This window comes from Hemicordylus capensis, chromosome 2, assembly GCF_027244095.1.
Source record: "Hemicordylus capensis ecotype Gifberg chromosome 2, rHemCap1.1.pri, whole genome shotgun sequence".
NCBI lineage: Eukaryota > Metazoa > Chordata > Lepidosauria > Squamata > Cordylidae > Hemicordylus > Hemicordylus capensis.
Genome location: NC_069658.1, coordinates 180,614,092 through 180,630,175, shown reverse-complemented (window position 1 = coordinate 180,630,175; position 16,084 = coordinate 180,614,092). Strand labels below are relative to the sequence as shown.

The following is a 16,084-nucleotide window of genomic DNA, read 5'->3' as shown; positions in this document are numbered from 1 at the left end:
CCTAAAGCAAATACTGCAGCTTAATTCAGACATAATGCCAAGCTACTGTGGCTTCTAAATGTACAACAGGCAAACCATGTTTTAGAACTGCTGTCTCATCTTCTCCCCACACAGCATTCAGCTTCAGGACTTCATTCCCATCTCCACAGGGTAGCTGTTTCTGGAGACAGTGATGGCTGCACCTACTATTTTTCAGTTTTGACAATATACCACTTCAAACTATGGTTTCCAGTTCTGGTTTGCTAGCTGGTTGCAAGCGGTTATTCGTCAATTCAATCATCACACAGAACTATAGTAAAGCCTCCTTAACCATGGTTTGGCATGATGTCCAAACGGAGCTTTTAATTAACTTTCAGAGGATGATGTTAAGGCAGGGCTGAACTCCTTTGTTAAGGAAATACACTGTACTCAAGAACCTTAGCCTTGCACCCATTATATTTATTGGACAATAATATATGAAGATGGACATAAAGGCCCTCCAAGCCTTTGACCACATTGCTTAAATTTAGAAAAATCTCCATATATTTATTTATTTAAAATATTTCTTTACCATCCAAAACTTGTGTCTCTGGGCGGTTTACAATTAAAATTGTTGTTGTTGTTGACACAGTCAGACAGGTGTTATTGACTGGTTTGTTTTATCCAGACATCAAGTCCTTCCCAAGGACCTGTGATGGCTCAATTTTATCAATGCTGTTGCTGTTATTATTATAGATATTGTCACAGAATATAGGCTGTTCGCAGTAATGTTGATTTTTGTAATAGGCTGAAGGTAATTTCTGTGGCCCCTATGGTATTGAGGTACTCTTCAAGTTGTTTTGGAATTGCACCTAGGGCGCCAATTATCACTGGGATTATTTTGGTCTTCTGCCACAGCCTTTCAATTTCAGTTTTGTAGATATTTGTATTTTGTGATTTTTTCTATTTCTTTTTCTTCTATTCTGCTATCCCTTGGTATTGCTATGTGGATTATCTTAACTTGTTTTTCTTTCTTCTCAACTACAGTTATATCTGGTGTATTGTGTGGCAGATGTTTGTCTGTTTGTAGTCGGAAGTCCCGTAATATTTTTGCATCTTCATTTTCTACAACTTTTTCAATTTTATGGTCCCACCAATTTTTGGCTACAGGTAGCTTGTATTTTTTGCAGATGTTCCAGTGTATCATGCCGGCTACCTTGTCATGCCTTTGTTTGTAGTCAGTCTGTGAGATCTTTTTACAACAGCTGATTAGGTGGTCCGCTGTTTCATCTGCTTCTTTACAAAGGTGGCACTTGCTGTTTGTTGTGGATTTTTCGACTTTTGCTCTTATTGCATTTGTTCTTAGTGCCTGTTCTTGTGCAGCCAGTATTAAACCCTCTGTTTCTTTCTTCAAGTTGCCATTCTTAAGCCATTGCCAGGTCTTGGTGATGTATGATTTTCCACTTATATTGTGCAAATATTGACCATGCAGTAGCTTATTTTTCTGCTCGGTTCTTGACTTGTTCTTTCCTGTAGGCCTGCTTTCTTTCATTGGTGTTGAATATTTTCTCATTATTGACCATTTGAAGTGCATCTTCTTCACTGTCCTTGATATATTCTTCAAGGCCTCTTTTCTCCTCCTCTACTGTTTGATGGACTTGCAGCATTCCTCTTCCACCTGTGCTGCGAGGGAGGTATAGCCTATCTATATCACTGTGGGGGTGCAGAGCATGATTGATGGTCATTTTCCTGGTCTTATGATCTAGCGGCTCTAGCTCTGCCTGGGTCCAGTCTATTATTCCTGCAGTGTATCTGATAACAGGTATGGCCCAGGTGTTTATGGCTTGTATGGTGTTCCCACTTTAGGATTTTTCTAACTCTCCTGATGTATTCACTTCCAATTTTTCTTTTAACTTCAGTTTGTGTGATGTTATCAGCCTGGAGAATGCCCACGTATTTGTAATGTTCTTTATCTTCCAGGTTCTTGACGTTGCTTCCATTGGGCAGCTCTATTCCTTCTGTTCATTATTAATGCAGCACACTTGTCTAGTCCAAACTCCATTGCTATATCGCTACTGAATATATGGACAGTGTTTAGCAGTGATTTGATTTCTGATTGGGACTTTCCATACAACTTCAAATCGTCCATGTACAGCAGATGGTTGATTTTACTTGATGTTTTAGATGTTTGGTATCCGAGGGCTGTTTTGTTTAGTATCTGTGAAAGGGGAGTCATGGCGATTACAAACAACAGAGGGGATAGTGAGTCCCCTTGGAAAATGCCTCTTCTAATGCTAACCTGTCCAAGTGTCTCGCCATTGATTGTTAACTGTGTACTCCACATGCTCATTGCTTTTTTAATATAATATCTGAATGTTTTTGCTGACACCACTCGTTTCTAAACATTTTAGTATCCATGTATGAGCCAATGAGTCGAAGGCCTTCTTGTAGTCAGTCTATGCAACACTTAGATTTGTTTTTCTTCTCTTGCAATTTTCTAAAATCATTTTGTCAATCAGCAGCTGGTCTTTTGTGCCTCTCCTGTTCGGGCAATTTCCTTTCTGTTCAATTGGAAGCTGCTTATTAGTTAATAAGTGTTGCATTACTTCATCTGCTATTATTCCAGTTAATAATTTGAACATGGTTGGCAGGCAGGTGATCGGTCTATAATTACATGGAACTGCACCTTCTGCTGGGTCTTTCATTATGAGATGAGTTTTCCCAGTTGTTAGCCATTGTTCAATATCACCTCCTTGCAAAATGTGATTGAACTCTTTTGATAGTTGTTTATGAAGGCTTGTTAGGTGTTTAAGCCAAAAGCCATGCAGTTCATCATCGCCTGGTGCAGTCCAATTTTTAATTTTCTTTGCTCTTTCACTTATTAATTCTGGTGTTATTATATCTTGCATTTGTTGGTTACATTTTTTGACCTCTTTTACCCAGCCTGCTTTTTTATTATAATCTATTGGATTGTCCTATAATTTCCCACAGAATTGCATGGTTTCTTCTTTATTTGGTGTTTCTACGTTTCTTGCAGTTTCTCTTTCTATGCTTTGGTAGAAACGTTTCTGATTCAACTGGACTTGGAGGTTCTGCCTGTGTTTTGTCATTCTGGCTTCGTATCTGCTAATCTGCTTTGACACTGCTGTTATTTGCTGCTTTATTATTTCCAGGACTCCTCTAATTTTCCCTGAATCTAGATGGTATTTTTTGGATCAAATACTGTTTGGTGTTTTCATCCGTCAGCTTCTTGTCTTTCATATCTTTCAATTTACTGGCATCTGATCTAAGCCTGGAGACTTTATTTTCTAATCTAATCTTCCATTTAGGTGATGTACTACTTTCTTTCTTTTTTACAGGTCCACTGATCTTATATCCGAGCTCTTGTGTTATTGTTGCTGCACTGTTCATTAGTTGGTTTGTGTCTTGCAAATTATTGGTTGTTATTTCTGCAAGTGCAGCATTTACATCTTTTAATGCCTGAGTAAGTTGTTTTTCGGCAACTGTTTTTAGAGCTGGAAGTCGAACCCTTGTTTGGTTCATGTGCTCAGTTATTTTTTGCTTTAGTTCTTGTTGCTTTTCTGTTAAACGGCATTCAGGTTTTTGAGTTGAAGGCAAAGGGGAGGTTGGCTGGTTTTGATTTTGAAACCGTTCAGTAACAGTGGCGTCCTCTATTTCTGACATCTCCTCCACCTGTGCCTGAGCAACTTTTTCAGCTCTTAGTAATTCTTCTTCCATATCTTGAGCCTGTGTTGCTCTTTGCAGTTTTTCCAGCTCAATTTCTGAGAATACTTTATTTTTTATTATGAATCTTCTCTGGTCTGTTAGCCTTTTTCTGTTATTTCTGTATCTGGATGCTTCTCTTTCCAAATTTGGTACATTCTTTTTAAATAACCTCTTCTAGTTGGACTACACTTGTAATAGCAAATCATTATTTCCTTGTTGGCGTTTTTCGTATATTTTTTCCGGTTAAGCAACATTTCTTCCAGTAACCCCTGCAGTCTCTAGCCCTGGTTGCTTAACTGAAGATCCCGAGTCCTGTAGCCCACTTTCCACCAGATGTCAAGGCACTCCAGCACATGGCATGGCCCTTGTTGACCCAGGCAATGACCGATCCGGTATAGATTTATTAAAGTAACATCTCACCAGATTGTTGTTGTTGTTATTATTTATTAGATTTCTATACTGCCCTTCCAAAAATGGCTCAGGGCCACAATTTCAAAGATTAAGAACATTAAAAAGCCAGTATTAAAATTATTTAAAACTATAAATTTAATTAAAAGCCTGGGTGAATAAATGTGCCTTCAGCGCCTTTTTTTTTAAAGTTGCCAGAGATGGGGAGGCTCTTATTTCAACAGGGAGCACATTCCAAAATCCAGGGGCTGCAACCGAGAAGGCCTGTTCCCGATTAGTTGCCAGACATGTTGGCGGTAGCCGCAGGCGAACCTCTCCAGATTATCTTAGCAGGCAGTGGGGCTCATGGCGAAGAAGACATTCACTTAAATAAATATAGAACCAGGACCAAGCCTATTGCCACTCACCTGGCCTCTCCTTAGTACTGACAAGATCAAACTATTGAAGTCAAGAACACTCCAGCGGAGAACGTACAACCCTTCCTCTTGCTCCTCCCGCTTCAGCTTAGCCAATATGAACTCCTCCCTAAAAAGAGAAAACTTTTCAGACACAGCCTGTGGAGAGCCCTGGTCCCAGACATCTGAGGAAAAAATGCCTGGCCACTTAGGTTCAGGCCACCTACTGCATGGGTCCATGGATACCATTCTGAATGCTCATAACCAGCCGCGGTGGGGCTACTTCATGGCACAGATAGTGGCTGGAGTCAGCTGTCAATCTGAAGTAACCATCCACCAGTGAAACCAAGGAGAGAGCAGCCTCAGAGGATGGCAAAGTCAGGTCCTGAGTAGCGGGGGGGGGGGGGGGAGATAACCACCATTAAACATCAACAGGCATATAAACCCTAATTTCTAGTTAGCTATAGATATACATCTTTTGGGATTCCACATGCACAGGATTTGTGTTACTATGAAATATTTACATGTAATACTCTCTCTCTCTCTCTCTCTCTCTCTCTCACACACACACACACACACACACACACACACACACACCAAAACAAACCAGCATCCCTGACTCAGTGATCACTCTTTCAAAGACAGTAGCTATTGGTTCCAATATTTTCCTGTCTAATTCTTTCAGCAGGTGGTGGTCAGCAATAGAATAATGGCAGAAATCATGTCAGCCAACTTGAACGTATTTGTAACAACCACATATTGTTTTTTGACAAACTCCTACCCTCACTGTGTAAGCAAATATTACTCTACACACAATATGCGCAAATTAACAGAGCAACTCTATCAGACAGGCAGCAAAAAGACAGACTCCCACATACCAAGCACTTATTGTCTTGCCGATGGATGCTGACTTGGCAATCCTTGACAACAACATGTGTAATTTCCTGGAAGTCACAGAAGTGGACCCATTTTGGTTCATGTCGCTCCACTGGTTGGTAGGGCCATTTGAGCTTGGGGTCTTTAGTTCTGGCCTTCCTTCCCAAATAACCCTTATGGGGACGGCTTTCCAATTTCTGCAAGACCAAGACAAGATCAGTATCTGAACTATGGTGTCTTCACATCAGCATGGACTCCAGTATTATTAATTACTCTTCCCAATAATCAAAACACAAGTAACAAAATTTACCCTCTGATGACACCTTTGGTTTCTCCTCTAATCTCAAATTATACCACTATAAAGGTGCTTCACTTGGTACTTTCAGAACCATTGGGTCTACATGCATTTGCACAGCATTTTCCAAAAGGTGAACTGGGTCATTGTTGAATATTCTATCACTGAGAGACCAAAAGGGGGTAGCCATGTTGTCCATTGTGGGAGAAGAAAAAGCCGCGCAGCGGCTACTTGTGATTAAAATAACCTGGTTCGCAGAGCACTCGCTCCGCAAACCTGGTTTAAGGGGAGGGGTTGTTTGGCGAGTTAAACACCCGGTGGCTCCCACGATCAGCCGAAATTGGGCTAGCTTCCCTAGCCCGATTTCGGCTGATCGTGGGAATAGCCTTCTGACTGCTATCCAAATCAGAAGCAACCTGCCAGACTCAAACCACCAGCCTACTTATCTTCAAAGCCTACAAAGATACTGTTCCCTAAAAAGAGTTCACAACTGCATTCACTTTCATCTTTCAACCTAGCCACAGAAGTTCAGCATGCAGTCTTCAGGTCTATTTGTATGCCTCCCAAGCTCAGTGAAACATAGACAAGACAAGGTTTACCCCACCCAGAATCAGGAGATAGGCAAAATCAGTGGCAACTTTGCTGACTGGCTAGCAACACCAGGCAACATTTGCACATCCGTAATCTTCGGAGCCTGCAGGCTCTTGTCCTCTGCACTGCTTTCCATGCCTTTACAAAGATGGGAAAGTACAGATGCCAGGACAAACCCAAGGGTATAAATATCCTTCAAGACATTAGTTTTACATGGTTGCAGGGCCAAACCTAGAGGGGTGTGGGGCCGAGGGTGAATCAGCATGTGCGACACCTCCTTAGCATTTCATATGATTACAGAATCATACTGACTGATGACATACTGTGTGTAAGTGAGTGCTCTGGTGAGCAGCCAGCGCTGGCCACTCTGCCTCCTTTCTTCTCAGCTGCAGCCTGCCAGCCCTCACTGGAGAGCTTCAGGGAAGCCAGCAGAGGGGCCTCTGGAAGCCCCAAGATCCCATAGTTGGGAACAGCTGATAGTTGGGTGAGGAGAGCTGTAGTCGGCAGCCTACCCCAGCGTGCAGGGAGCCTTTAATGGCAGGCAAGCCTCCCAATTCTGCCCAGCCCCATGCGGCCAGCATGCTGGGCACAGAGGAGGCATCTCAGAGCCCACACCAGTATGAACCCACAACAAGCAAGCCTACCTCAGTTGAGATGGGCCACCACTGAATGCCTTCTGTGCCTGTGATCAGGACCTCGTGTGTGGCAGGCCTGTCGCTAAGAGGAGAAGCATGGGAATTCTCCAAATGAGTATGCCCTCCGTTGATATAAAGGGGCACCTTCTCACCCTCTGAAATGGTTTCCAGCGAGAGGACCTGGAACCGCTCAGTCCCAAATCGTGGAGCCAAATTCTCCAAAGTTGATAAGTATTTGTACATGATGTCTTGCTCTATTAGCTTGCCAGTGCTCACTGTGTGCTGCTGGAAGCGCTGCAAGAACTTCTTGAAGACATTCCTCATGCGGAACTTGGTTAGGTAATTGTTCTGCTGAATCTGCCGGCAGAAGGAGCGTGGGATGCACTCTTTGAAGCTGCAAGGCAAATGAAAAGCCAGTTAGTGGGACCAGCCATCATGCATATGAATGCCATGTGTCCAATGGGAGGGTCAGAATACAAGCTTGCAGCAGTGACAAGGCAAGACCTACAGTGTGACCAAAGGATGCAGAGAACCAGAAGCATCCATGTAGGCTCGACTGCAAACCACTAGAAGTGAAAAGGAAAAAAATTAAATGGGTTGCCCCAGTCAATGAGCGGAATCACCTCCCTGCACTTTTAGTGCAGCCATGCTTTCTACTCTGCTGCTGCAAAATAAATAAATAAATAAATAAATAAATAAATGCATTTTTTTGCAGCAGAGTGAATTCTGTTGATTGGAAATGCAAAGAGAGATGTGATATGAAGGACGAGGCTTCAGGTCAGATACATTAAAACTTCACTCTCCTCATCCAAATCCTAGTAGCTCAGCCAAGCTCACTTTGGTGTTGTGAATGCCCCTCATGGGGACCACCTTTAAAGATTATAGGGGGCATATTGTTCAACAGAGGGAAGAGGATGCTTCTCAAGCCAGTACCTGGATCTCATACCTATGGCTATTTATATATGCTTTTGCCATTACACTATCTTCTAGTGATAGTCACTGAGAGAGAGACGAACCTGATACCCTCTTTTCAGTGAGGAAGAATCCCTTTCTCTGAGCACTGCAGAGTAAACTTTGCAAAATATTAGACAAGTTGCTACTGTGAACATATGCAACTATCTTAGAGCCAGGTCACTGGTCTATTTGCCCAGAGCTTTCTATTCCAACTGGACCTCAGACATATTCCCCAGCCCTGCTACCCAATGGAACCCATAACCTTCTACAAGTGCTATGCCCCAGTAACAAAACAAAGGCTCTGGCTCTCCATCCATTTCAATAATTGAGCTACATCTCTGGAATACAAGCAGATATTGGACAAAACCAGGTCAGTGACCTGCATGCATTTCAGTTCTAGCTACCATCAAAAGCCATTAGGACTTCTTCAGTTCTGGAATCCAACAGTTAACTTGACGTCCAGCACTACCCATCAAGCATGGCCCAAGGATACATGTGCTCTGGGCTTCAGCTCTTTGGAAGTCTGTGACTACTATACAATATCCACTACAAATCAGGAGTGAACATATCAAGGGTGTGAAAGGATAAACACTGTAAAATGGTGGAAGCCCTGATGACCCCAGAGGATTTTACCACCACTCACAAAACAAAAAGCAAGCATAAACCTCTCCTTTACATATCTGAAGCTGAGGAACTCAGAGCCACTTCACACTTGCAGTAGCTAAAGTATACCAGTTTGAAGAGTATACATCAAAGTCAATGAAAGATCTACACTGGCTGCCGATAAGTTTCTGGGCAAAATACAAGGTGCTGTTTATAACCTATAAAGGGCCCTGGGTATTTAAGAGAATGTCTTCTTTGTTATGAACCCCACCACCCACTGAGATCATCAGGAGAGGTCTGTCTGCAGTTGCCACCAGCTCGTTTGGTGGCTACTCAGGGATGGGCCTTCTCCGCTGCTGCCCCAGAGCTTTGGAACGCGCTCCCTGCCGAAATAAGAGCTTTATTCACCCAGGCTTTTAATTAAATATTGTTTTAACAGTTTTAACATTGTTTTAAAATGTTTTTTTTTTATAAAATTGTTGTAATGTTTCAACTTTTACTATGTCATTTATTTTGTTTTAACTACTGTTTTAGGTTTGTTGTCATTTATTTTAACTAATGTTTTAATTTTTAGTTTGCTTGTTGTAAACCACCCAGAGACGTGAGTTTGGGGCGGTACAGAAGTGTGTAAAATAAATAAATAAGTGTGAAATATGAAGGGGAGACACATGCACTCACACTCAGGACCACACAGAGGAGAGCCATTGTTAGCACTCCTGGATGTGTGTCCACTGTGTTTCTGATCCCCTTCACTCTTAGTCAGCAGTGATCAGCCATAATAGCTAAATGGAATCCTCAAACTCAGAGGCAGTACTCCTATGAATTACCAGTTGGCAGAGGACAAACAATAGGAAAGTGCTGTTGCCTTCATGCTTTGCTTGTGGGCTTCCTGGAAGCATCGGACCACCATTGGAGACAGGATGCTGGACTAGATGGACCCCATGGCCTGAACTACAAATACACAATAGGCCAGATTAGATATGTTACCAGAAAGGAAAATGCCTCTGCCTGCCTCCACATAATGATAGACTCCTTCCTACTGGATTACAGCTTGGGACAGTGAAGCAGGGTAGCTTATTCAAATGGCCGGATATACTGAAAAGATGAACATACATGGCACATCATTAGCAGCATTTTAAGGGGAAAAGCTCCAACCAAAATGGTGCTACAGTTTAGCAATTAACTCCACAAACCTCTAGAAAGCAACCTGGAATTCCAGGGTTAGGAAGTACACCATCAAAGGAGCAGCCACTCCCACCACAATTACCTGGTTCTCTCTGCCACTTCTTCAAGAGATATGCGTCTTTTGAGAGCAATGTGACAGAGATGGAGGACAGCCATCCCCAGGCTCTCATTTTTAAACTGGTGAAGCTCTTGCTCGGTGCGTAGGTCTTTTAGAGAGGCAATATCATTAATGAAGTCATGTTTCCCCTGGGAAAAGAGAACCAAAAGTCATCTTCAGGAGGGTGCAGTACCAGACTGGTGAATCTCAAATCCAGCACTCCAGACTCTTGGCCACTTAATATTTTGTATACACCATATCCACCCCCAGCACAGTACCTCCAGTGACTGTTGCTGCTGTCTATCTTATGTTTCTTTTTAGTTTGTGAGCCCTTTGGGGACAGGGAACCATCTTATTTATTTATTATTTCGCTGTGTAAACCGCCCTGAGCCATTTTTGGAAGGGCGATATAGAAATTGAATAAATAAATAAAATAAATAAATATCAACTAGGTCTTATGTTAAACAGAGAAGAACAGCCAGATTACAGGAATGCTCAAGACACCCAAGAGTAGCATTAAGGTGCACTCCAATAAACCAACTTGGCAGATGGGTTTTATCCATGTTTGCTGTTTGACTGGCCATCATATCAGAGGGTTGGAGAAAGGACCAGATTGCTTTGTGGCTGAGACAGAGAGAGACTTCCTTCCTAAGCATAGAATGTGGCACAATTTGCTTACTTAGGGCTCTCTTCTAGGCAGGGACTTTGCTAGGTACTTTAAAAATCTGGGGTCCAGGCCCACAAGCCCTCTTTTGATAGTTCTGCTCAATTATATTCCCTCCAAGAACTGTGTGCATTTTTTAAAAAAAAGTCTCTAATATTATAATCCAGCACCCATGAAGGTGGAAGCAGCAGAGAGCTCAGTGAGGCTAGGAGTTCTCCTCTATGTTTTGTGCAGTTGCCTCCTCTGTTGTACTACCTTTCTGGAAGAGGTCATGGAGGAAGGAGGTGGCTGAAGAGATTTGGGGCTCTTCAGAATAGGCTACAGAATATGCCCCTCAAGATATGCACAATACTTCTTCTGGACAAGGGAGAAAAAACAGATTCAACTTTTAAAAAGCTCTACTCTAGGATCATTCTACTGGCAGCTGATCATCTCCTCTTGGGAAATGAGAAGCCCACAAAGCTCTTCTTGTCATGATGACCCATTTCTGCAAAGTATCTGTAGAATGACCTCGATGCCTTTTATATATTCAAGCCTTATTCCTAACCACTCACCCAGTTGCCTTTGGGGACCTAGAATTTTTGTGCAGAAAGTGGTGCTGGGGAAGGGTGGAGGTGTCCTTTTTATTTTTAAGAACTTCTTCACTACAATAGCGGTTGCAGACAGCACCTGGAAAGATCCCACAGCTGGCTCCTGCTGGTTGCCTCCCCAGCCTAGAATGAGGCAGGAAATGAACCAGGTTCAGTTCCCGTCTCATTCTAGATTTTTATAAAGTGAATGGAAGCACTTAGTTGCTGGGATCATTCCCAACAATTCCAAGAGCTGTTTGAAGCTGCTGCTCCAGTGAGAAGAGTCCCGCCGCCCTTCAAAAAGACACATACCTCCCAGCACCACAGAGCAGGAAAGTACTTTTGGAAGGGCTCACTGACAAGGCTAATCAATGTCTGCTTCCTGTAGCCTTGCCTTACCTTCCTTTCTTAGCATATGTCTCCAGTCTCCCTCTCCTGAATTGTTTGTCGTCAGCCCTCATCTGGCAAACACTTAGACACCAAACACCCAACCAGATCTTGCTATATTAGCTGTTTACTCTGTGGACACTTCACTACAGAGCACCTCTTCACAGTTTGCCACAAGCAGATGTCTAAACTGCACGGGTTTGTCAGGAAGCAGTAAGAGCTGTGGTATGGGAGCCCTGCTTTGAAACAGGTTAGACTTCATGCCTTGAGAACAAAATTCAAGAGCCATTTAGATTTGTCAGACTCATCCATGGCATCTTCGCCCCCTCCTGCAAATAAAAACCCTTTAGAGCTAAAAAAAACAAAATTCAAGAGGATGGGGTGCTAGATGCATAGCAGCTTTAATCTCAACAGCATTAAAAATGCATACTTGCTCAAAGAGATATTCAAATGATGATTTATCCAGAAGGGCACTGCCATGATCACCCCTGTGTGACTTGTCCTCCGAGTCACTTAAACGAGGAATGCTGCGACAGAAAGCTGGCTCCTTGTCATTCATCCCATGCCAGTTTCGGAAATAAAACCTGTGTGAGAGAGAAAGACCGTATGGAAGTCACATGGTGTCCATAGCATGGGGCTGATACCACCTTGCTCAAGCATGGTGCATATTCCTCAAGGAATGCAAGACCTGGGTTTGGAGAATGTTTTTTCATTACAGTTTCCATCTCATGCATGGTAACTGCCTCTATACTGCTGACAACCTTGCCAACATGTCTGAAAAAGCGTTGGCTAGCCCAGTTGCTTGCCAGCACACCCTGCCCACCCACCCACCGCCGTGAAACTATGATAACCTGAAAATATCCGACTCACCCAGTTTCCAAAAGCTTCCCAGCCTGATCACATAAAGGAAGCCTGATCACCAGGCCTGTGGCAAGAGAATATGGGTCTGTTTTTACATTTGTTTTCACATTTGTACATTTCATGGCTGAGCAGATACTAGTTAAACAGTTCTGGACAGAAGCCTGTAGTAACTGGCTTCTAATCCACTGAGAAAGCACCAATTAGTGCAAACCCACAATCAATTATATAGGTCACACTGCTGAACAATATATATGCAAGAATATCAGTCAAAAGAGGTAGGACCAATGCAAAAACTGTGACAAAATCCCTCTGGCCTGCATTATTCACAAATTCTGGCTGGATGACCACAACAGGCCCTTCTAATCAACAGCTGGTTAACCACTGCTAGGTCAGAGCAGAAAACACACAAAGGACTGCATCAAGAGGTGGAACAGTAAACTTAAAACCTCAGAAAACCTCCTAGCAGCTAATCTGCAAAGCAGAATGCTAGTGTATCAACAGCTGCAATGACACCTTGAGGGCCAGAGAGCATTCCAGTTTCAGGCATAAGAAGTCATCCATTTTTGCAGAGAAACAAAAATGGAGAAAGCACCAACTTGAGTTCATGAAGATAGGTAGTTGCCAGCTGTGCCTTATTCTCTCCCCTGCTCTTCCCACAAGGCAGGGCAGAAGGCCTGACCTTCTGTGGCCATGCCAGCATTGTTGTTGTTGTTGTTGTTGTTAATTCTTATTATTTATTTGATTTCTATACCGCCCTTTCAAATATGGCTCAGGGCAGTTTACACAGAGAAATAATACATAAATAAGATGGAACCCTGTCCCCAAAGGGCTCACAATCTAAAAAGAAACATAAGATAGACACCAGCAACAGTCACTGGAGGTACTGTGCTGGGGGTGAATAGGGCTAGTTATTCTCCCCTTGCTAAATAAAGAGAATCATCACGTTAAAAGGTGCCTCTTTGCCAAGTTAGCAGGGGTCATAATGGATGTTGTCTGAGGAGCTGCACAAATCTGGAACTGGGAGGAACTTAGTGTAAAAGCCCAAGCAGTGGAGCAGTAAGCAGCATTTGGGCTATCTGCCACACTACAGGTTAGTCCATCTGAAACAGCTACACACACTTCAGGCAGTTTGACAAGTTTCACAGCCAGGCCTGGAAAATATCCACTTGCTCCCAGCTGAGATATGTATTCTCTGCTCTATCTTGGACCCACTACAAAGTTCTATTAGACCTCCAGGATGTTTCTGAAACATATGCTGGGTATGATTCTAAGCAACTTCTGCCCTTTATTCCAGAAAGGAAAAAACAGCCAGAATAGTTTGCTCATTGACTGAAGTCATCCTTCACCTGCAGAACAGATAAGAATACCAGCAGCAAAGCTCCTCAAGCACACCCCTCCTCTAGCCATTTATTCAGGAGATAATCCTAGAGGACAGTTGAGAATCATGCTGCCCAATATGGAAATTGCTAGTGTGGATATTGTATCTTCTGTACAGGGGCATGTACACATTAAATGAGTGAGAGCACATGTTACAGATTGCACAGTGCAGCCTATGCACATGCTCCTTATTTACATGAGCAAGCACTGCCAAGAGGAGAGCGTTTATGATGCTCAAACTGCATCAACAGGGTTAGGATACATTATTTGAACACTGCTGACTAGGTCTTCCTTCTATCTGCCAAATGGTGTGTAGTTGTAATGTTAAGGAACTTGCTGGGGTCACACAGACCAAGTTGCAATGAAACTGCAATTTTTAAATTTCTTGTTTTTGTTTTTAACTAATGTTTTAATGCTGTTTTTATCTGTTGTGAACTGCCCAGAGACATAGGTTTGGGGCGGTATAGAAATATGTAAAATAAAATAAATAAATAAATAAATAAACTGATGTGCAGAAAAGCAAGTCAAAACTTGTCCCTACACTCTACAAAAGAAGTGTTCTGCCTTAATAGTAAATGTCCCCAACAGCTCCTACTTTTGCTTATTGCAATAAGCATGTGCAAAGTACAAGTACATATAGCTGAAACAAACTCTGTTGTTCCAACATGAGGGAAAGTTAGAATCTGAGCCGACATCAGCTGGGAGGGCATTCACACAAAGGCGAATAGCCCAGTGAAAAGAAGCACTCTGTATGGCCCATTACATGTGCTCCGCCATGTATACATTACATGGGTAAATGGAAGGAGAAGAAAGTTGGGGGGAGGGGTTGAGATGTAGAAACAAGCCCCATTTATTACAAAACCAGCCACTACCCAAAGCTGATCGGTCCTTTCAGACAGTGCCAAAAGGACACAAGAGCAAAGCTCCATTAGAGTCTAGGAAGATGTCTGGCACTAGGACCAGACTCTGGCAAGTGGTTACTTTAACTGTTAAGTTTAACAGAACCTGCTGGTCAGCAGTGCACCTTCCTCCACTCCATCCCAACACATGCTCTGTTCATTCCTAATGTTTATATTCATTGGCTTAAAATAATCCGATGAGAGCTGATTTACCAGAGTGATAAAGAGCATGACTCAGCTCAGCCATTAAGTCACTGAACAGCCTTCACTCAACCTTAGTCCTCCCCGGTAATGTGCAAATTCCAGACTGTTGCAAAGGTGACGGAGATGATGTAATATGAAGTGTCTGGAATAGTGCTATATAGAGGTTTACTATTATTGCTGCTCAAGTCATCATTGTATAGTGATGTACTTTGAAGAAACAGGACAAGATTATCCTAGGTTATTTCAACTGATAATTCAGACCTGTTCTCTCAAAAGGCATGACACCATCTTTGCAGTATGTGCAAGTAAAACCTCTCCCCACTACTGTGTTCTGTGGTAATGTGGGGCGGGGGGGAGGAGCTGTACACCCAGCTCCATAGATGAGCACAGGAGCTGCCATTTCTGTTTCTGCCAGCATGTGTCTACAGCCAGCCAATGGGAGGGGAGACATAAGTGGCCAGCTCTCTTTCACAAGGCTCAGTTGCTCTGGGGCAAGGCATCCCCCACCCCCTTTCAGTGAGCATTTATCCAGTCACCGTTGGGGGCCAAGTAGGAATTTTTTGGCTCACGCATGATTGGCTATGGGGGTGGCATTTTTTCACCTACTTCTCACTGACTTCCATTGCAGGTTTTATGAATTAGGATGTTTGGTCATTTTCAGCTATTAGAACGTTAGGACACTTGGCAGGTGAGTGCAGGTTGGGGTAGGCTGTCTTGTATCGGTGTTGGGCTGGAGGACCATTTAAGGTCAGTGGGAAACCAAGGAACAGTCCTTGCAGCCCTTGGGCTGGGATCTGCCCCCACTTGGAGGCTGGCCAGGCCAGCCACTCAGAATTGTGCAGCCTGGGTTGGGGCTGGCCGGCCACCCCTCAGCGGGGGTAATCTTGTGGTAGTGACGATGTCCAGACTGCATGCCGGGCTGAACCCAGTCCTTCGCTTTGTTGTGAGCAGTCCTCCTTATGAAGCTGACCCACATGGGTGGCAGCCGCACTCTATTTAGTAATATTCCTTGCTGCAGGTTCTTTGTAAATTTAATTAATAAAGGGGCCCTAGTTTCTCCAATTACACGTGTCAAATCAAATCACCTTTATTTAGGTCTTAGACCAGCATAAGAGCAATAAAAACACAGTAAATGACATACTAGAAGCCTGGAGGTGAGTAACACAATAAAGCATATGGTAAGAGAAAATAAAACTATTGCTATCGAATTATAAACACTATAAAAGACTATAGAAATCAGTAGTAAAAGTAAGATTATAACTGCCCAATACAAAAAACGACCACAAACTATATGTCCAAGATCTAAAAACTGCAATTAACAGTAGTTGGGGGGTGGGGGAGAGAGACTGAAAATGTTTATAAAGGGTTTAATCAAAGACATAAGGGCATAATAATCACTA

At 43.0% G+C, this 16,084-nt stretch overlaps 1 protein-coding gene across 5 annotated transcripts in view; it reads right to left on the bottom strand.

The window, feature by feature from the left end:
* Positions 1-16,084, bottom strand: part of TYK2 (tyrosine kinase 2) — a 74,652-nt gene that overhangs the window by 27,738 nt on the left and 30,830 nt on the right. For all 5 annotated transcript variants that reach the window (XM_053289956.1, XM_053289954.1, XM_053289952.1 and 2 more), the window contains exons 4-9: positions 11,774-11,927; positions 9,709-9,872; positions 6,894-7,278; positions 5,366-5,560; positions 4,715-4,872; positions 4,500-4,617 (exon numbers count right to left, since the gene is read on the bottom strand). In XM_053289956.1, the coding sequence (XP_053145931.1) occupies positions 4,500-4,617; positions 4,715-4,872; positions 5,366-5,560; positions 6,894-7,278; positions 9,709-9,872; positions 11,774-11,927 (1,174 nt within the window). The remainder of the gene's footprint in view (positions 1-4,499; positions 4,618-4,714; positions 4,873-5,365; positions 5,561-6,893; positions 7,279-9,708; positions 9,873-11,773; positions 11,928-16,084) is intronic.